Source organism: Metarhizium acridum (assembly GCF_019434415.1).
Source record: "Metarhizium acridum strain ARSEF 324 chromosome Unknown scaffold_1, whole genome shotgun sequence".
NCBI lineage: Eukaryota > Fungi > Ascomycota > Sordariomycetes > Hypocreales > Clavicipitaceae > Metarhizium > Metarhizium acridum.
The window spans coordinates 5718142-5739059 of NW_027094015.1; the positions used below are offsets into that span (position 1 = coordinate 5718142).

General features: G+C 52.3%; 6 protein-coding genes across 6 annotated transcripts; 2 read left to right on the plus strand and 4 right to left on the minus strand.

The window, feature by feature from the left end:
• Positions 1 to 719: 719 nt before the first annotated feature.
• Positions 720 to 3674, plus strand: ORC4_1 (origin recognition complex subunit 4). The gene is made up of 4 exons (XM_066116916.1): positions 720 to 1959; positions 2026 to 2187; positions 2238 to 2666; positions 2736 to 3674. Exons 1-4 carry the CDS (start codon positions 823 to 825, stop codon positions 3309 to 3311), a joined length of 2304 nt encoding a protein of 767 aa, XP_065978803.1. The 5' UTR covers positions 720 to 822; the 3' UTR covers positions 3312 to 3674.
• A 793-nt stretch (positions 3675 to 4467) lies between these two features.
• J3458_001776 (uncharacterized protein) lies at positions 4468 to 5868 on the plus strand. The gene has a single exon (XM_007809438.2). It carries the CDS (start codon positions 4772 to 4774, stop codon positions 5549 to 5551), a length of 780 nt encoding a protein of 259 aa, XP_007807629.2. The 5' UTR covers positions 4468 to 4771; the 3' UTR covers positions 5552 to 5868.
• A 783-nt stretch (positions 5869 to 6651) lies between these two features.
• J3458_001777 (uncharacterized protein) lies at positions 6652 to 7606 on the minus strand (the record flags this gene model as incomplete). Its single annotated transcript, XM_007809439.2, has 2 exons — positions 6652 to 6978; positions 7055 to 7606. 2 exons carry the CDS (start codon positions 7604 to 7606, stop codon positions 6652 to 6654), a joined length of 879 nt encoding a protein of 292 aa, XP_007807630.2.
• Positions 7607 to 7854: 248 nt separating this feature from the next.
• On the minus strand, positions 7855 to 8346 carry J3458_001778 (uncharacterized protein). Its single transcript, XM_066116917.1, has one exon. The coding sequence runs from the start codon at positions 8261 to 8263 to the stop codon at positions 7937 to 7939; it is 327 nt and encodes a 108-aa protein (XP_065978804.1). The 5' UTR covers positions 8264 to 8346; the 3' UTR covers positions 7855 to 7936.
• Positions 8347 to 8775: 429 nt separating this feature from the next.
• On the minus strand, positions 8776 to 9084 carry J3458_001779 (uncharacterized protein; the record flags this gene model as incomplete). Its single annotated transcript, XM_066116918.1, has 1 exon — positions 8776 to 9084. One exon carries the CDS (start codon positions 9082 to 9084, stop codon positions 8776 to 8778), a length of 309 nt encoding a protein of 102 aa, XP_065978805.1.
• Positions 9085 to 9821: 737 nt separating this feature from the next.
• SST2_1 (AMSH-like protease sst2) lies at positions 9822 to 13706 on the minus strand (the record flags this gene model as incomplete). The annotated part of the gene is made up of 4 exons (XM_007809440.2): positions 12566 to 13706; positions 11846 to 12493; positions 10063 to 11400; positions 9822 to 9938 (listed from the first exon to the last, which is right to left on the minus strand). The coding sequence occupies exons 2-4, from the start codon at positions 12491 to 12493 to the stop codon at positions 9822 to 9824; spliced, it is 2103 nt and encodes a 700-aa protein (XP_007807631.2). The 5' UTR covers positions 12566 to 13706.
• Positions 13707 to 20918: the final 7212 nt, after the last annotated feature.

Below are 20918 nucleotides of genomic sequence, written 5' to 3' on the forward strand. Positions count from 1 at the left end.
GCATGCAATAATTGGGCAGCAGAAAAAAAGGAAAAAATCCCTAATTTGGCCAGTTATTAGACTAGCAGCCCTGGAATCGAAAACGACATGTTACCTTAACTCGGCATGAGCATACTAGTAGTTGGTATTGAGGATTGAAGGTCCGACCCAAGTTTTCCGGTAGCAAACGTCTGTAGCGCAGAAGATGGAGTTTCACAAGTCGATCTCATTTGTAAGTGGTACTGGTGGATATGAGCAATGATACAAGATCTCGGGTCAACAAAGAAGAAATGGGCTGCAAGGCTTAATATTGAGGAGAAGGGGGAGCGTGCACCAAATATGCAAGGAAAAGGAGCTTGTGGTGATCCATCTGACCAGGGACAATTTTTGCGGCGGAGAACACATCAATCACCAAAAAGACATAACAGGTGAGAGAAGATGGAAACCAAGGTAAGCATCACTTGGTTTTGATTATATCTAACGTGCAGTTGATAAGTACAAATTTATGGAGTACATCAATGAATGACATGCTGAAGTGGTCCAAGTGGTTTTGCTGCTCGTGCCTGGGCTGTTGTGCCTTCCCAGTTGGCTGTGGCTGCCCTTGCCTTCTCCATCCGTATTAGTGGTGCACTGGTGGGTACAGACAGAGCCTGCCAATCGGCTGCATGCGTCGCGCTCAACGCGTCTCACACTCCAAATTGACCCGATGTCAGTCAATTGACGCACCAAATAACCTCCACCTTCATCTGACGGCATGCCAGAGCAGACGATTGATCAACCAGAACGTCGTCGTATCAACCGTCACCTACGAGCTTTGCATTTAAGCTCAAAGTGGACTTGGCGATGGATCAGGATGTAACCCCGACTGGCCGAAAGCGATCGATAGACGACATTGAAAATAATATAATACCCGAGACGCTCCCCGTCAAGAGGAGAAAGTTGGTTGATGCAGCAGCTGGCTCACCCTCGACCCCCAAAGCCCTTACAGCCATTGCCTCAGCCATCTCGGGCGTTTTTGGATCCGGCCGCCAGTCTCAAAAAGAGGTCAATGGCACCGAACCATCTTTGACAACTATTTCAACCGAACCTAAGCCTCTACTCAGCGCCAACAAGAATGGCCTTTTGCTCAACCCAGCTGCTCCTGCTGCTCCAGCTTTGTCACCAATGAAACGCCCCGCCATCAAGATAGCAGCATTGAGAGGAACAATATGGGACAATGGCGATCTTCCCGAAACAAAGAAATGTACTGTTCCAAAGCGCCCAGCCAAGCAAGCCGGGGTAGGAAATAGCTATCAGGGTCCATTACCGCCCGCGTCTGTTTACCAGCCCAAAGAGGTGATAGCATTCGCCCGGAAGCCGGGCTCTACCGCTGGCAACAAAGCACAACAGCCAAAGGGCATTCTCACACCAACTAAGAAACGAGGCCGACCACGCAAAAACGTCACCTTTAACAGGGGTGCCGATGGCGAAGTCTTCTTTGATGATCTACCCAAGACACCGAGCGCAAGAAAACCAAAAGCCAAAGCACAAAAGGAACAGCAAGAGGATGACGGAATTGTCTGCGAGATATGTTACAAACCGGACTCAGTAGCGCCAAACGAGATTATACTTTGCGATAATTGCGATTTTGCCGTACATCAGCAATGCTACGATATCGCAGAGATCCCCGAGGGCGACTGGTTGTGCAAATCTTGCTCTCAGGAAGATGTGCTCAAGACCCCAGGCGAGCCCAACCAGGTAGAAGCCAAAATGAACGAACCTTCATATCCGGTCGAGGTGCCCGACATACCGAACCTGGATCAGCATCTGCGAGGGTTTCAGCGTGTGCTCTTGGACCGATGCTCAGGACGGCGTCGCATACGGATGTTCGGACAGGAGGAGCCGTATGAGAAGGTCAGGCAGCTTGTTGAACAAACTGTTGTGGCGGGAGAGGGCAACTCAATGTTGGTCATTGGACCACGTGGCTCTGGCAAGACGACGGTAAGCAATAAATGACGACGGATTATGCGGCGTATGGAGATTGTACTAATGAAGAACAATGTGTAGTTGGTGGAAAACATCATAGTTGATCTATCAAAGGAACATGGGCATGAGTTTCACGTAGTACGGCTTAATGGATTCATCCACACTGATGACAAGTTGGCCCTGAAGGAAATCTGGCGACAGCTTGGAAAGGAGATGGAGGTCGAAGACGACCTACTGAACCGGGTAGGCTGACCACATGCATTGTCAAAGTCGATTGCTAATACAGAGTGCAGGCAAACTACGCAGATACGATGGCATCGCTTCTGGCTTTACTCTCGCACCCATCCGAAATTATGGGCACCGACGAAAACCTTACGTCTCAATCGGTGGTATTCATCATTGACGAGTTTGACATGTTTGCGTCCCATCCCAGACAGACCCTATTGTATAATCTTTACGACATTGCACAATCTCGCAAGGCCCCGATTGCCGTCCTGGGTTGCACCACTCGTATTGGTGTAGTGGATATGCTTGAGAAGAGAGTCAAGAGTCGCTTTAGCCACCGCTACGTGTATCTCGCTCCACCCAAATCTCTGCCGGCATTCTGGCAGATTTGTCGCCAAGGCCTTATGATTGACAAACCTGATGTCGAGGGCGAAGGTATAAATGTTCACATGGAGGGCTACATTGAGTTTCATAAATACTGGACCCAAAAGATAGAGGTAAAGTTCATCTCAGCGTGACCTTGATTTTGTTTTTCTTTTACAGAGGTCAGGCTGACAGACTTGCAGGAGCTCTACAAGCAACGGCAATTCCAACAGTTGTTACAATATCATTACTTTACAACAAAGTCTGCGGCGGCGTTCTTTACGGAATGGATATCGCCTCTTGCTTCGCTCTCGTCAAGGAACCTTGCAATGAACAGCCCGACTGCATCGTCACCGACGACTTCGTTGGCTCCCCCGGACTCACGGCTGCAATTGTTGTCCACCTTGTCGTATCTTGAGCTGGGACTACTCATCGCCGCGGCGAGATTAGACATTGTGGCGCACACGGACACGGTCAATTTCGCCATGGCATACGACGAGTACAGCTCGCTGGTTGGCAAACAACGGGTCCAATCGTCGACTGCGGGGATGCTGGCCATGGGCGGCAGCGCGAGGGTATGGAGCCGTGGTGTTGCAGGAGTGGCATGGGAGAGGTTAATTGCACTGGGATTGTTGGTGCCTGCTGGAATCGGCGGCAGCAGGTCCCTTGGACACGGAGGGCTGGACAGCAAAATGTGGAAAGTTGATGTTGTGCTGGAGGAGATTCCGACAGCAGTCAAGCTGAGCGCGACGCTGGCAAGATGGTGCCGGGAGATATGAGGCATGTTTTGGTGGCCTTTCAAAGGAGTTGTCCCTGAATGGGAGATGATGTATCATAAGCATTGACGTGGCATTGATATGAAATTGCATGTAGTGGGAGCATAAAAGCAGGGCATGGATATGGGCGGACTGGAGTTGACTTTATGGTCCTCTTCAATGTTTTTTATTCTTACCTACTGGGTAGTAGGTATCAGGTAGTTCTCATACCCCGCCAAAAAATGAATTGATATTAATATTAGTAAATACTAATTGTCCCTCGGCTCAAGGATCACAATGGCAGCATTGAAGGTCGGCACACGGCTCAGTCAATGGACTGCGCCAACCAGGCTGCCCTTGTCAATGAATGACTTGGTGCAACTGTTGGGCCGGGCCGGCTTCATTTGGTACATTTTGAAGTAGGGGGCAAGTTATTAATAGTGCCACGAATTTCTGCGGCTCCGAGCCGGCGCCACTCATCTGTCCGGTTTCCTCCGGTTTAATATTCCCTTGTGCTGGAAGGGGAAAGGAGCACTTGGGGGCCCCTGGTGCTGCAGGGCTGGAAACGGAGGAGCCGAACATTTGAACACATGTGCACCTTGCTGTACTACCAGAAGGCTTGCGGAGGTGTGTCTGGTGCGCATGCGGAAAGGCAGTGTTCCCCTAAGAGTAGTACGTAAAGTACCAGCAAGACATTAGGTAGCTACCTAGTACTTGTACAGGGTGGACGGCAGTTCGGAGAACCCCAGGTGCCAGCCAACTGGCAATTGGCAACTGGCTAACTGGCTGCATGTGAGATCTGTGCCAAGCCCTGGGGCCCCTTCTTTGCCGGCCCCGGGGTACAGATCCCAGCACTATCTTCTCTTCTTCTCTGCCCGTCTGCTACAATGGGACGGACTTGGGCGTTTGGAGTGAATGAATGATTTGCGTCTTCTCCGCAGCCAGAAGAAGAAGAAGAAGACGACGACGAGGACGATGAAGAAGTGCCGGACGCAAAGTCCACGCCCTCCTTGCCCAATGTTGGGCTGGGTATTTGATCGGGGTAACCCACACGCACGTGGCGCTTGGGTCCAGGCTTGGACGCTGTGCGCGCTCGGGGTCTCCAGGTGGTCAGCCAACCCGTCTGGTCGCATCAATGTGCAGGGGGCTGAGACTCTGAAGCCTCATGCAGCCTGGCGGCTTCAAAACACCATCCTTGCTCTTGCGACTGGGTGCGGCTCATTTTCATCTTCATACATGATTGCCGTTGCCCTCGTCGCCCTCCCCCATCGCGGACCGGCCAGATGCTGCCTGTTCCTGTGCCGTCAAAGTTCTTGCTGGGCAACCGCCGTACCAGAACACCCAGACGGCGGCATCAGTCTTTGGCTTTGGGTTGAGCGCCGCATCAACACCTGCCACAGGCTACAAAACGCTACAGACCTAGACCGAGACCTGCCTCCTCCTCCCTCGGAAGCTCCCAGATAGAGCTCACTCGCCCTCCAACAATGTTCAAGCGGACCATCTTCACAACCGTCACCCCGCTCCCCTTGGGCCTCACCCGCGATGTCGCAGTCGCCTTCCTCCATGATCACCTCCAAATGATCGATCTCAACCCGCTCATCAAGGACCGGCACCGCATCCCACCGCCTCGCCACGCGCCCGACGAAGAAGTCAGCTGCGTGTGGTACTCCCTCACCGACAGGGTGTCGTACCTGCCCGGCGGCCTTGCCTCCAGCGACGTCACCTACACGGCTGCCTTTCACGACTTGCCGCGCGGCATCCAGACGCACTGCTACGCGCCCATGGGCGTCGAAACCCGCTCCAAGTGGTCCATCGGGGGCTCCATGCCCGGCGAACCCCTGGAGCCCGTGGAGCTGGGGCTCGGCGCCCCCACGACGGGCTTGTACCTGAGGGAGGACGTGGACCTGCGGTGCAATATCCTCATGGCCAGGTTTGTCAAGAAGACGATCAAGAAGAGCCACTCTACCCTGGTGGACCGCCTACACGATCTCGCCAAGACCCAGACGAGCAGCGACAGCTCGACGGCAACGCTGCAGCAGCACCGGGATGTGCAAACCACGCTACCGGGCTTCTCTTGGCAGCGCGACGACCACATCCAGGGGCATAGCAGGAATGTGAGCAGTCCGGCCCTGACAAGCGGCACGAACCCGTTCAACGATCGGCCGTTGCCGCCCACGCCACCGGCCGAGTTGTACGATCAGAAGCCGCTGCCTTCATATCACCCCGTGGGGCGGCGTGAACCACGGGCCGCCGAACTTCAATAAACATGCGCTGCCGCACAGGATCCACAGGTGGTTTTATGCTTTGCCTCTCCAATCAAGCACTTGCGACAAGAGCCGCCGACAGAAGGCTGAGCCCTGCCGGTCTAATTCTCCGGGGCTGTCAATGCGTTCCTTTCTGGAGGCTGTGTCTCTGGAAATGGAAGTTGTAATAATATCTACGAGTATGAAGTCGAGGGTCATTAGAAACCTGAAGCCGCCGTTGCCATGGTTGTTTCACATCGTGGCAACACCTATACCCGTGTAAACACATCGCATTAATAAACTACAGAGAAATAAAAAGTTTTTCCTTCTTCTTTTTGCCACGATTAGAAGGTGATATTTGATACCTCTACCGTAAAATTCACAGTTTGTTGTTGCCTTTTACGGGCGTAGATTCTGGCTGACCTTTGCCTGCCACGAAAAGACAGGCGACTTTTTCTTCTCCCTTCGGCCGCACCATATCTCACAATGTGTCTTTACACCTTATTCAAGGGTGGTACTCGGAAACAGCACCAATAGCATGGTCAGGTCGCCAGGCCAAAGTCAAGTCCCCTCTTGGAGGCATCTGCGCTATCAATGTCTGCCTACAAACGGGGCGAAGCGTCTATCCGCGGGAGGAACTGGCACAAGTGACATAGTAAACGGAGGTGAATTCCCGGGATTTGGAAGCCAGAAACAACAGACACTTGACGCCTCGCACAGAGATGAAAGTAGCTAGTCGTATATTCAAGGGCGCTCACGAAGCCCGGCAGAGCATGCAGAGCACTGCCCCGGCTCGCAAAGAACACCCCCCATGCCATGCGGTACTAGAATTACAACCACCACCCATTAAAACGACTCCGGTTGACGAGTCGGCGTCGGCGCGCAGGGAGCAGACATCCAAGCCTCTCCTCCAAGGTCGCCTCCGTCATCATCCGGTCAACCGCCCAGTATTACGTAGAGCCACTATTCGCAAAAAAAGATTAAAACCCTGGCAAGAAATTACAAAAAAAGAATGGACTCATCATCCGACGAGCAAGTCTGTACCCCCCCTTTTGCAGAAGGGAGGGAAAAAAGGAACGAAAGGGCGGATTGTGCCGCACGGGCCCCATCTACGACCGGGCTTACAAGGCGAAAACACCACCGACAAGACCGGCGGCAGCCATGGCGAAGCCGTAGGCCGCGGTGAGACCGTCGGCGCCGGCAACGACGACGCCCGTCGTGGTGGCAGCTGGGGGAGGCTGGGGAGCACCGGTGGTCTGGACAGGCGGCTTGGAGGGAGCCTCCCTGGTGTGAGAAGGACGAGCTTCCTTGGTGTGGGGAGGACGAGAGAATTCCTCGGTGTGAGGAGGGCGAGAAAATTCCTTGGTGTGAGGAGGACGAGAAGCTTCCTCGGTGTGAGCAGGGCGAGAGACTTCCTTGGTGTGAGGTCGAGGAGGCCTCTTGTGCGTCTGGATAAAAAAAAACAGGTTAGTCAGACCAAAGATGCTCTCATAAGATGGAACAAGGCAAAGAACATCTACATACCTCGGTAACGGTGCAGGGGCACTCGGTGATGGTCAGGGTGGTGGGCGCAGTCACGGTGTACGTCTTGGTGCCGATGCTGACGGTGGTAGGCTCAGGGCAGTAGGTGGTGTAGCGGCTGACGACCTTGGTCTTGGTGACGACGGAGGCATGGGGTTCACGGCTGGCGGTGCGCCAAGTGTGCTGCCCAGACGAAGTAGTATGATGACGGCTCACAGAGGTCCACGAGTGCTTCTCGGACGAGGTAGGGCGCCAGTCGTGCGAGCTCCAAGTGTGCTTCTCCGACGAAGTAGGGCGCCAGTCGTGCGAGCTCCAAGCGTGCTCCTCGGACGAAGTAGGGCGACGGCTCGCAGAGGGCCACGAGTGCTCCTCGGACGACGTTGGGCGCCAGTCGTGCGAGCCCCACGACTGCTCCCACTCATCCGGCCTGGTGGTCGGCGGCGGCGGCACCGCAGAGTAGGCCCTGGAGCCCGAGCCCAACTCGGCCGGCGGGGGCGCCTGGCCGACGACGGAGCCCACGAGGGCAGTCGCGAAGATGATGGCCTTGGTCTGCATGGTGAGCGACGGGGTTCTGGGGATTAGAGAATAAACTAAAAACTAGCGAGTGTTTTGTGTTGCGGTCTTGGTGGAAGAGACGACGACGAGAACGACGACAACAACAGCAACGGCGACAACAACAACAATAAGCGAGTGTTGTAGTAGAACGAATGTGAATGGTGTTTTCCCGATGGAACAGGAGACTGCAAAGCAAGAAAGTGAGATGTCAACTCGAGGCTAGAGAGGGTATTTATGTCTAAACTCTTGTTCCATCTTCTTTTCCTCCCCCTTCTTTTCTCCATGTTTGTTTTCCGATTCGCTTTCTTTTTTGTTTACGCGGCGAAAATACTACTTGCTACGAAAACAGACATTGGCCAAGATGCAAATGAGACACAGCACCGCAGGATCGGCGCGCACCTCGAGGCGCTTTGCTAGAAGCAAGACACCAACATTTTGGGAATCCCCGGCTTCGTATAAAACAGCCAATCTCGTCCTGCTCGCAACGGCCTCCAGAGACATGCCAGACACCGGGCCATTCCACCCTTGAAACAAGGCCAAAAGAGGAAAGCCCACTGGGGTCTCGGTACATGCAGACGGAGCCGGTGCGGCGGGCCAATGAGCGTCCGGCGGGCCAAGACTCGCCAAGCATGACCGACACTGACCGACTCGACGCATTCCAGTCGTCCCGCCGCTTCTGGCAATCCAGAGTCACGGCACACAAACACGCTTGAACCTCGTCGCGTGCCAGCCAGTTCGCGTGCCTGCGATGCTCCTGCGGCAACCAGACATTGTGCATTCCTCGCAACACCACTTGTCGATCCATCACCAGGCCCGTCAGGCACCACAACCAAACTTGGCCCTGTTGCTCCTGCTTGGGGAATGGTTCGCCTGCCTTCTTGCCCTTCTAGCTGCTGCAATTGATTATGCATGCATGCATTCATCCAGTCTTACACACTAGTTGCGCTCGTCCAAAGTCCAACACAAGCCCAACCCCGGCACCTTTCAATAAGACGTAATTGCACCTTCATACTCTGACAGCTCGAAAGTCGTCTGTTCAGTCTCTCTTTTTTTATTTCCTAACCATCTATGTACCGGCCCCCACATGCCGTCTGCGGTCTGCTGTCTGCTGCCTGTCGTCTGCCAAGCAGGCCTAAGATCCCCGAGTCGTCATGATTTACATTCGCATTCTAGGTACCGTGTACACCCAAAGCCCTGGAAATCTCAAACTTTTGCCTGAATTGGGTTGAAATCCCGGGGAATAAGACTCCGCCGCCACCTCGGGTTTCGGGATATCGTGGGGAACGACACCGGCGACAAACCGGCCCCTCTGATTGGCCTTTTAGGAGTCTCTGCACCGTTCCGCGTTCCGCCCTCTTCTCCCGAAGTCTTCTCCCGACCGTTTCCCCTCTGCCAGGCCGTTGAGTGGCGGCATTGGTGGCTTGGTGGCTTGGTGGCTTCTGCATTTTCTGGCTCTTCCGCCGTTCCACGGCTCCCATATACGTACCATGACGCTTACCGACCGACGCAGGGGGCAAAATTCTGAACACGCTCCATCAGAATATGTCGCTGGTCTCATTGTGGCCTCGACTCGACCCGACGCCTCACAAAGGGCGCGGTATCAACGCATGCCATCCATGTTTGCAGTGTTTGTCATCATAGAAAAGGTGAAATTGCCCCCCCTCTAAGCCCGTTTTTCCCCAACGCCGTCTTCATTTCCAATCAAACAGAGACACAGAAAACAAGGCCACGGGGGCCAATGCCGCAGGCCATAGCAACAAGCGTGTTTTAAGAAGTAAAAAATGTAATAAAAAAGAGGGAGCATGCAAAACGTAAGCATAAAGGCAGCAGTCTTGTCCAGCCAGTTCAGAACACTAGCCACTGAGCACACTCAATGCCGTGACTGACGTCTCGGTCTGGACTGCGTGCCTGGTGACCCACGCCCATTGGTGTTGGTATTGTATATAAATGAGGCCATAAAATGAGGCAAAAAGTATATAGTTTCCGAAAATAACGCAAAGAACACCGATTGATGCAGAGGTATAAGATCTCGAATCTAGAACATCTCATGAGAAAACAAAATGACCTTGTAAAAAAGCGAAATTGACGGCTGCCTCGTGAATGGTGGATAATGCTGTTCGACGCAAGCGTCTAAACTTTAATTGATGGGGCATGACTCTCGACTGCTCTTTGGCCAGCCACCTCGGACTCTCAGCCCAGTAAAGGAAATGATTTCTTATTTGCGGTTAGAACGACTTTGGCTCCGCTCGGGTGCGCGGGCCGACATGTCAAGATCGTAGTTCCTGAGTTGCTGCTCGTACTTGGCGTTGCGAAGAAATTTCGGTACCGAATCCTGCAAGGAAAGGCAATCAATCTCCGTCAGTCTGCCGGGCCTCCCGATTCATGTGCGCCACAGGCCCCCGGGGGGGCAAGGGTTGGAAACAACAAAAGAATTCTAGAACAGGACAGAGACTTACGCTAGCCATCAACTTGAAAACTGCATTTTGTGCATCCTCGAATAGAGCCGTTACCTCCTGCAACGTCTCAATCATTGTGTTGTCTTGACCCACAGCCTTGGTCATGCGAGTAGCCAGATTGTTGCGGAGTTGATGGTCAATATTGAGTTCACAAGGTGATCCTGGAGCCAAGAACGCATTGTAGATGCCGTAGGCTTGAGCCATGATTTCCTTGATGGTGTCCATAGAACTCGCGTTCGGTGCCTTTTGAGCTTGACGGATGGCATCCTTGCAGCTGCGTACGAATTCGGCAACGTCCTTGTAAAATGATAAATTCTCTTCGCAATGGGTTTCTCGCAAATTTTCCCTGAAAAGAAGACGCAGGGCAGCATCGTTCAGGATCTTCTCTAGTCTCTGAGTGTTGGAATCTCTTGTAATGCCATTTCGTTGAGAGCCTGTACCATTTTCGCTTTCTGATGCACGGCCCCTAGAACCACTTCCACTGATTAGCTCTTTACCACGTGCAGTGAGCTGGTAGATGGCATGTTTCGTTGGCTGAAACAAGTTGTATCCCGTGTTCTGTGACATAAAGGCCCGATCCTGAACGACAGGCTCCATCAAGTCGTACTCGACAAACAGGGACGCAATCTCGATGGTTTCACGACGGTCGACGATTGTGGAACAGTCCATCAGCCAGTCCGTGGTGGCCTTGCCAGTGAATGTGTCTTTGTAGGCCTTGCCATTCACCTTCCGCTCTGCTGCCATTTTCACTCCTGTGAGCCCATCCCTATAATCGTGTAGGGAGTCAGAGTCTGCGGCAGTGACGCTGGTCTTGACGTTGCGTCGATCGGCACCAACAAACCGGCGGAAAATCACCTCGATAGTACCCCAATCGTGTAGAAGCTTGTCTGTTTGCTCGTCACGTTCTAGAATGACCAACTGAGCTGAGCACATATTGGATAATTCGGCAACCTGCTTCTGCTGGATGCCATTCCTGGAACAGAAGCGATCCAACACCGTGATACCCTTTGGAGTCAATTGCCAAACGGATCCCTTCATGTTGTAAACTTGCTGGTATTTACCGTCTGCTGATTCAATAAAGCGGGCCTCCACGAAGCGCTGGCAGATAGACCTGGCCATGTCTTTGGCCATGGAAAAGGTCGTTGTTGTCGTCGTGGTAACAATTCTAGAAGGATCCTTGGGATCGGGCATTCGATTTGATTGTGAAAATTTTAGTGAGCCAAGGTTATTGATGGCATCTTCTGAGAGGAAGGTGTATTCAACTTTTGACAACCGTACACGGTGTGCAGAGAGAGGAAGCAAGCTGACAATGAGAGTTGCGAACAAGTCTTTGAAATCCTGTTTTTTTTTTTTTGAATGCAATTAGCGAGAGGGTTTCTGGCCAAAAAAATGCCTTAAAGAGAATTGTTTTCAAAAAAAAAAAATAATAAAACATTTCACTTTAACAATCTTCTGCATCTGCAATACTGCGCATTGAAGTAGAATAATCCAAGAGTCAGGGCAGGCAGTCTGAGTGAGACGATGTTGGTATCAGTGAGTGAGGAAGTGAGTTCAGTCTCGCATAAACAAGACCAAGGAGGCGACCCCCACAGAACTTCCCGCCTCGTGGTTTGCAAATGCACGTCACCCAATCTGATGACCAATCCGCTGATTGCTTTTCAACACTGTAATGCAGGTCTCTTCCGGTACAGCAGGATGACAGGGATGAATCTCAGGGCTTGTCAAACGCAGCAATAAAGAGTGAGGAGAGGATAGAGAGGCCATCGGATTGCATAGAACATACCCTTGTGAAAGGTCGGTCATCGTCAGTCATGCGCAATAAGCGCGACGATGTTTGATGCATTTTCCTGTCAGATGGCGCTACTCTGATAGGTGCGGGCAGGCTTGGATCTGTCTCCGAGTATGGCTGTGAAGGTGGATGGTTCGGCTGAGCCGCCAGAGACACTACCTTGATTTGGGCTCTTGGGGCAGAAGTCAAGGAGCCGTTGGCAGAATATGCCTTGAATCCGGCGGTTCTGCCTGGGCCGCAGGGCTCTGGATTGGGAGCAGAAACAGATTGCAACGATAGACGAGCCAGTGCCGAGTTTGACTGTCGAGGCCGAATGACGGGTTCAGATATGCCGGCAAATGCGTTCTGGGTTCTGTCCAAGGCGGCAGCGGCTCGGCTGAGAAGACTGTTGGCAGAACGCTGTGATCTGGAAAAGGAACTTGCGGACGGAGTGCTCGAGTGTCGCTGGTGGTGGGAGGAAGCGGGCACGGTGGTGAAGTCGGCAGGCAGGCGGTCTGACGTCGATGATCGAGTTGCAGAGGTGTAGTGCCTCAATGGCGGGGTGTGGTGCGCGTGGCGGTTATCGTGACCGCGATGATGCGTCTTGGAAGCTTGCGAGGGAGTGTCGTCTTCGATCGGAGGTCGATGCGACAGGGCGGCCATCTGACGGAGCCAAAAAAGTTAGGAACAGGTGGTGGCGGCGATGGGAAAGTTGAAATAGAAGACAAAGCGGACTGCATGGGACGAGCAAAAGAATTAGGACAGAGATGGTCAGAACCTAGCGCCTAGCGTCTAGTCTCAAGTGCAAGCAAGTGCTCAAAGTTCTCCCGGGGGGGAAGGACGGAGGGGTGTGTACGGAGTATGGAGACCACTCGAGGGTGCGAAGGGTGCACCAGTTTGCCCAGTTGAACGTGAGAGCCCAGGAACAGACGAAGCGGGCGCACAGGCGACAAGATGGCACAAAGCCAGGACCACGCTCCACGCTCCATGCCTCCATGCCCATGCTCCCAGTTCCATGCCTGCCAATGCCATGCCATGCCATGCCATACTACCCGAGCCCTGGTGTGTGAAGCCACCCAGGGGCCGGATGTAGAGGGTACTTGCAGCAAAATCTTCAGAAGCCGGTGCTGGGGCGTGGGACGTGGGACGTGGGACGTGAGGCGTGAGAGTGGGGCATGGGTCGAGGGGCCGAGCTAGGCCGCCTGGGCTGCCTGAAGTTGTCGGACGAGGAAGACCGGGGCGGCCTCGTGCTCACGCTCGTGGTCGTGGGCTGTGGGCGGGCTCCAGTGCTGTGTGGTGGACTGTGGACTGACGATAGCGTGGATGGAAGGACCTGGATGGAAGGACCGGGGCTTCTAAAGTGGGTATGGACTGCCTGGCGGTCGACAGCCCTCAGTGCTCGTTGACTTTGGCGTCACCTCGTCAAGATAATGAGCTCACTTAACAAAGGGCTGCCCAACTGGCCGTGTCCGGCATTGGTTTCCATGTCCATTGCTCATCGTTGACTTGTATGTATAGCCGTAGCTGGACTTTGAGCCTTTGCAGCAAAGCAAGCCTGCTTGACTGCCCTCGTTGATAGTCGGGCTTGGACGTGACAACCGTGACTTCGCCAGTGAGCTCAGCATAACCTCTTGAACGGCACAAGTCTGCATGTATGCAGTACGTTTCCATTTTCCCCAGCATTATTCGGTATCCTGCGTCTGCTGGCTTCCGTACACAACACATGCAGACTTGGGCAAGCGACTATTCAATGCCATGGCTGGTGTAACTTGGCTGCTCAGCCTCAAGCAGTTGAAGCCTGCACTGGACCACCGGCGGTGGTTCGTGTATTACCAGCCAATTTTGGAATATTGCAAAGCCCTTCTTGAACCTGATGTTGACCAGCACATGTAATTGCTTGTCTACTCAAGTAATACAGCGCCAAGCGCTGAAGTTCTTCTCAAATTCATCATGGACCACTGATTCAAGGCCGCACAGCGTGGCCATTGTACGTCTTCCCCAGCTATGTGTTTCTATCCCAGGGAAGACATATTAGGGACGAAAAATTTGGCACGATGAGCATGAACGAGTATTGCAATGCGAGACCAGCGCAAGCACCGTCGTCTTAACAAACCGCTTGCGCTCAAGCTTGCCCACTTGAGCGCCTGCCAGCGCCTGACACAAGGCTGACCAGGGTCAGGGTGGTGAAGAGGTGGGGGATGATCCATCGGTGCATCTGGAAAAAAAGAAGAAAGAAAGAAAGCAAGCAAGCAAGCAAGAAAAAAAGACGACCGTGAAACCGATGCTCCGTAAACCCCTCGATAATGGGGAGTGGGAAAGGGAAGAAATTAAAAGAGGAAAAGGAAGGAAGGGAGAAAACCATGTCAAAATCAAAGAAATGCCAGGCCAACAGAATTTTTGGGGATAAGTCGTGCCACCGCCGGCGTGACATGGATTTTGACTATTAGGCAAGTAGACCAAGGGGAAGTCGGTATTATTCACTCTCTGTGCTCCATCCTGGTGTGATTCGGGCCATGTGCAAGCGGATGTCACACGGGAACTCGGTTGTCCGCATCACGATATGTGCGCGTGCTTTAATGCAAAGAATTTGAATATCAATCATCTCAACCCTTCGCCCCTGTGTTAGCACGAGGAGTACGGGGTACTTGATGTGCACATCCGGAGCCTGGCCGAAACGAGGTTTGGATCAGGCTAAGATCCACCTTGCAAGAACGACATATCGATTTTGCTAAGTCTTCAGCGATTCTTGGGAGACACATTCGTTGGACCCTCGAGAGCCGTACGAAAACAAGTGAGTCGGAACCAACTTTGATCGTGCTGAAATCCCCCACAGGGGCTCCTCCAAGTCTGTTGACATTTGCATGCCCGAGAATCCAGGACCATCGACGCAGTCGTCGACTGATCGACTGGTGGTATGTAACACAAGCCAGCGCGGACCAAAAGCTAGCATAAGATCTTCACACGTCCTCGCTTTGTACATTATTGTACAGAGCCCGGCAAGTACGTACAATCGCGAATAGTCAAGGTACATTCCATAAATACACCTGTTTATCGCAGATTGCAGATCCTGTTGTGGTACAAATAAACTGCATGGCGGCCTCAGGCAAGGTCAGGCAACAGGCAACAGGCAATGATGGACCGGAACCATGCGAATTTGAATACACACTTGTTGGATGCGGCAGGTCGACGTCGCTCCCCGCCCCAATTCCGTGAGGCAATGCATGAACTTCTAAGACTCGTCTCGCAAGCAGTCCATTGACGATTCACGGGCTGGAGTGGTTTGCTTCCTTGGAGTTGGAGTCACAACACACAACATCGCAATACCGGCAAGACCGAGCGCGTGGTTCAATTGTCTTTCTAGAAAGGCACCTGCAATTGAGCTACAGTCCAGCCCGCCGTCCGCAGTCGGCATATGTCCGTGCCAGCATGCGGAACATGGGAAGAAGTCCCCGCACATTGGCCTGGCTGCATCGTGAGCCGTCGCTTTCTGGCCCAGACAGCCAGAACCGCTCTGCTGGACGCCCTTGGGAGCTTAGGAAACAAAGACATCCCAAGGGCACCAGTCATTCATTGTACTCTGTACCGCGTTCATGATCACTTGGTGAAGCATAATAATAATTGATGCCCGCTGCCCAGTGTTGGCCCAGTCGGTGATAAGCATGGGCGGGGCCGCTTACTGGGTGCGTTGGCGCACAATGCCACTTTTTTGGGCATGGCGAAATTCGCATGCGATGCAATATTATGCACTCCGTACTCCGGCCGCTGAACAAGCCCTGGCGGGACACCCACACGGAATCAATCTTGGCCACACCGCCATCAGCTGTGTCATGCTGCTTGCTGTTCTGATGCTGGATTCTTGTGCCTGTGCCGTGCTGTGCTGGGATGCTGTGTCAAGCAAACTTGCTGACGGAAAACCTGGAACACGTGCTGCAACCCAGTGGCTATAACTATGACCAGTTGTAGTCGGACGGGGTGAAGTCGATGCTGCAGTAATAATAGCATCCATCCGCATCTGTCCGAGGCCTATATTAGTCCATACATATTATTACTGAAAGCCCAGGTATAAGTTTGGGTTTTAGTGCGGCATACAACTGATTGACGGAACCTTGAGCAAAGCGAGATGATGGTAGGCTACAGCAAGTAGCGGAACCGCCCTCTCAGACTCGCACGAAGTTTCTTCCCAGATCGGCGCATGGCTCCAGGGATCGGTTTGCAGCAGCCTAGTCCACTTTGGGTCGCCCGGCGCTTCCATTCTTGGTGCGTAGCAAATGAGTACTGACCGCGACTGTCCATGGTACATATGTAAAGATTCGTAGCCGTATTATGTACTGTTAACATTGAAAAGGGCTGTCCGCTGTGGAGATGTCCGGTCTGTTGAACCTTGTTTAGACGCCATCAAAGGAGTAGGGCTCCGTTTTGCATTGTTCTTTCCTGCCAAATGATGATATTCGATTCATGAATCTCCAGTAATAGAAGCCATGATATAGCATGATATCCATCTGAAACGTTCGCTGGGCTGACCGACTGGTATGCGCGAAGCAACCCACAATATCACCCGACATCATGGACCGCATAGCCGGAAATTTTCCCCATCCTTGCTCTGCGATTGCTTCCGTTTGATATGTTCGAGCTGACTTCCGCCAGTCTATGTTGAGAACCAGCGCAGCACAGCTCAGAAAGCATCTTCCCTTTCGGTTGGCACATGGTGGCTGTCAAAAGGAAAAAAAAACCATTTCTTCAGGGCCAGCTTAATGGTTATGATGAGGTCGGTCCAACCACAACTTTGTCATTGGTAATGCAACGTCCAGCCTCTATACCATAAACCAAACGGATGAACGTAACAAACAAAGAGTTGAACTTACCTTCGTGAAGCTATGCAGTTTTTGCCTGCACTTACGAAAGAAAATAGCCCCAACGGGACTTCGATAACTTCTTGATCAAAGATCAACTGGATGATTCCAGGTGATTGGAGGATAGTTATACAAACTCTGATCGGGCGCGTGACGCGAATAGTTAATTCCTACAGAGCCGATTTATTCACCACGGTATTTGGAAATTTAGCTTGCGAACAGACAATCCAGCACCACCTGTGTGGATCGATGGGTAATTCCGGCCCTGGAAATAGTTTCGAATATTGAAACAAGAATATTGAAACAAGATGTCTCCCAAACCAGCCCCTAACTGAGCGGTTAGCAAGATTCCGCAATACAAGAATACGGCGTAAAAAGAATATTTCGCTTAAGCGGGCAGGGATGTCTGGTCTCGTATGTACATCAAGTGCTGTGCAGAAAGAAAACGTCACAATACTAATTACTCATTAGCTTCGTGAATGTATGGAGTTGACCCAGCTCTACGGAGTAGTCCACAACTATCGGTTACAGATATGTTCTGGAAGTTCGTCGTGGGTCTGTGCTGATGATGATGGCAAGGGTGAAATGAAGGGTATGCTCAGCGCAGTTGTCAGCTCCTGCTCAACGAGCAAGGAGGATGTCTCATGTCGACGGAGTACAAACCGCTCAGACGCAACTATGATGGTCCTCTGGCTCGATTTGATTCACCCTTGCGCATGGTGGATCCCCTGACTCACTGTTTCTCCACGGATCTCTGCGACAAGCGTGATGTTTTGGACAAGCTTTTTGACAGGGAGTAAAGCCATAATGCCGAACTTCTGCGTGGCCAGTTGTGAAGGAAGGATGCTGGTAACTACCGCCAAGTTGAGACCTTACATACTACTCCGTGCATACGCTCGCGGTGACGAGTCAGCCAGCCATGTGCTGTCTCGATTGCGCTTGGTGTGCTCGTGCCATTTATGTTATTCCTGAAGCTGCGGCACTTGGCACTTAAAATACCAGTAGTGAGTAGTCAAGATAGGGTAGATATTCCGTAACGCTCTGGCGGGAGGAGTCTAGACGTTGAAAGCATTAGCAAGTGAAGGCTCAAGAACCCTTCCAGATATTCCTAGGCGTGACTGGATTGCTGCAAAGACCATGGTGAGGACGGACACCCAATTTTGTTGGGTTCGAAAGAAGGTGGAATTGTGAACGACCAGCTCAGATATAGTGACCCCATGCTTATTTGACTACGCCGGACCTGCCTTGGATAGAAAAACACGATGGATTTCTGTGCTCCGTAGAGGACCCATCTGTGTGAAACAGTGAGCATCACTGGTGGGAAGTACGAGGGTGCCGCATCTTCCCTGCCAGATCTCTGAGGGCAGCACCGCCAAAAGCCTCCCTGTCGAAGGAAGGCTTGGCCAGGAGTACCCATCCACAGGAAACATTGCAAGGGCAAGGGGTCGGGGAGAGAAAGGGGGAGTGCGTGACACATGGCCGGTGTGGCTGGTTGTCCTGCATGACTTGTCATGCTCAACGTGTTTCTTAAGCTTGAAATAGAATCACTTTCGCACTGGTGTGCACAAAGAGCCAGGATGTTTCCTGAGTCCACTTGGAGCTGGTGGCACAAATGGTCTTGGCAGAGAGTTGCCACATGGCAGACAGAGTTTCTGCACCGACCTTATTCGTATGCTTGTTAGTGCGTCTCTCGGGCTGTCCAGGTCTGACCACCAGATTTGTCGGATATTGAAGAGGAAACTTCGCTTGGCTTTGGCAGACAACACAATGGGCATACTCCATTGTCGTATTGATCTTGGGTCTGTGGAGTGTTTGCCGTATTCAAACCACAGACAGCGAGTTCCGAGGTTTGGGTTAGATTACTTGATGTCATTGGGTTGGGGCTGCCACCATACACGTGTGTATGTACTGTAGTGATTGCTCCTCGCTCGGGTGGACACGACACTAGTACATGTGGCGACATGCAAACAAAGCAGGCTTTGCGACACGGACCAACGGCGTCTTGCTGAGTGATATTCCAAGGGTTCAATAAAGCGCGGGTTGAATAAGCAACGTATCAATTCCCGCCATCGCGCGGAGCCCGTCACTTTCCAACATAGATGCGAAATCCTACACTCATCATCTAGAGGCAAAGTAACGATGCGAAGCGCATTCATTCGTTCCAGACGGTACTCTCTCGCGCCGAGCGTCTGAAGGGACACAGGCTCCCTCTCCTTCAACGGACAAACTGGGGCAAATTCTTTGAAAGGGGCGTGTCTCATCAACAAGTTGGAAACCATGTGGAGACACAAGAACGCGCTGGTCCCCCTCCCCAATATAGTAGTTTGTAGAAGATTCGGGTATTGCCTTTCAATATCTGCGGTGAGACGGTTCGTGGCTTGGGTACCAGCCGGTTCGCATCACATAGATGTCGTGGGGTGAATTGGGCCCTAGGCTAGCAAGCGATGTGACGATGAAGCAGATGGTGACGTTTTTGTTTCTGCAGTGGGACCTCTCTCGGTCACAACGAAGTTCGACAGTTATGGATTGTCCGAGGGCAATTATGCAATCTGCCGGCAATGCAGAATGAGTGAATAGTTGCTGCGGCTGACCAAGAATCTCGGGACTTGCGACATGTCGAGTACAGTCCAAAGAGACAGGATTTTGCGCGGACCAGACGTGCTTAGATGCGTGCATTTGACTTGACGTGATGTCTCTGGGCCGCTCCTTCCTGAGGCGACATCAATTGATTACCCAGTAATCCATACGGAGAAACTGTATCGTACAAAGTAGCACTCGGCACGGATACTTCGTGCTCCCGTTCCGACAAATGCTTTACTTTTCCACCTTGGCGATCGACACTACGGCACCCTCCAACAGCATCGAGGTACTTCGATGCTTGGGGTCGACTTGCAGCTAAAGGTACCTTCAGAGCAACGTTGCTCGCCAACATGACGATCCGGTCTTGCTTTCATGTCCTCTTATGTAGGCAATCTTGTACCGCCTACTTCTGTGCAGCAAACGCAAACATTGAAGACTGAACACGCGAGACTGAAGACCGACATGACCTGACCTCCAGTTGTCTGCCTCCGCAAGGTACTGGGAGTTGATGCCACTACAATAGGTGCATGCACAAGGCGTACCACACTGTTGCCGAGAAGTGGATATGCGGCCGTACGCTGTATGTACTCCGTATCCCAGATAGACTCTAGGTAGTTCTGGACTCTGACTGTTTAGGTAGGTATATGCGAGTGGGGTGAGTATGCAACACTATGTTATTTTTCTTGAAGAGAGCGGGACCATTTTCTTCGTGGGGGTCAAACACATCGCGACGGAGCACTGGTCCACTCTCGAACCATTCAGGCCACACAATCCATACAACCCACGCTCGGAACTTGGTACCTAGGGTCAATAGTAACTAGGTAGTTGTCGGTCGGCCGCACTGCATCTCTCGGCCGACCGATAGGTGCGGGGTCCACCACATTACGCAGGGCTGGCTCCTCCTGCCGTAATATCGCGGGTGCGTTCTGATGCGTGGGCCATTTGTACAACACTCTCACTGTTCAAAGCCGTTGCCGCAAGCGCATGTTTTGAGGGGAAACAGAGGTGGCAAAAGGAGGCCGACACCTAACATGGCTCGCGGGAATAAGCTAGTTTCTCTATTCCTAATGCACCCGAGATGAGGTACTATGACGTCTTTTATGTGCAGTTTGATGATCCGTGGTCCCCAAGGCCATGGCCTGATTGATAGACATGCATCCAGACAGCATTGATGACACGAATCACGCACCCGCCAAGCAGTCAGAAAGCAGATTACGACTCTGCTTCGCCATTGTCGGCATTTGAGGCCATTCAGTAGCTGGTTCTAGCAATCCTCGAAGTGATACCTGGCTCTGAGTTGAGTTCATGGTTCCGTCATTCCCCAACAACTTCCAATCTCTGGACCGACGTTCCCCGTCAGCCGAACCCCGCAAAAGCTTTTGAGCATGGATAGCAGAGTCCCGCCGACAGCGATAGGTTTTGCGAAGACGGAGATTTGGGGTATATCGTGCTGATCTGCACAATTTTGGGCTTTCCAGAACGGCAACAAATGTAAGCGGGTGCAGAAACGCACGAGACAAAGAGTGGAACTGACAGCCCTCTGATTGTGCTAAGGTCCTTTTTTTGTAACCGACCAGGATTCGGGCCAATTAAAATCATTACATTAAAAGGTACATGACTCCATTGAGCAATGATATGATGATAAAGGTACCAGAAAT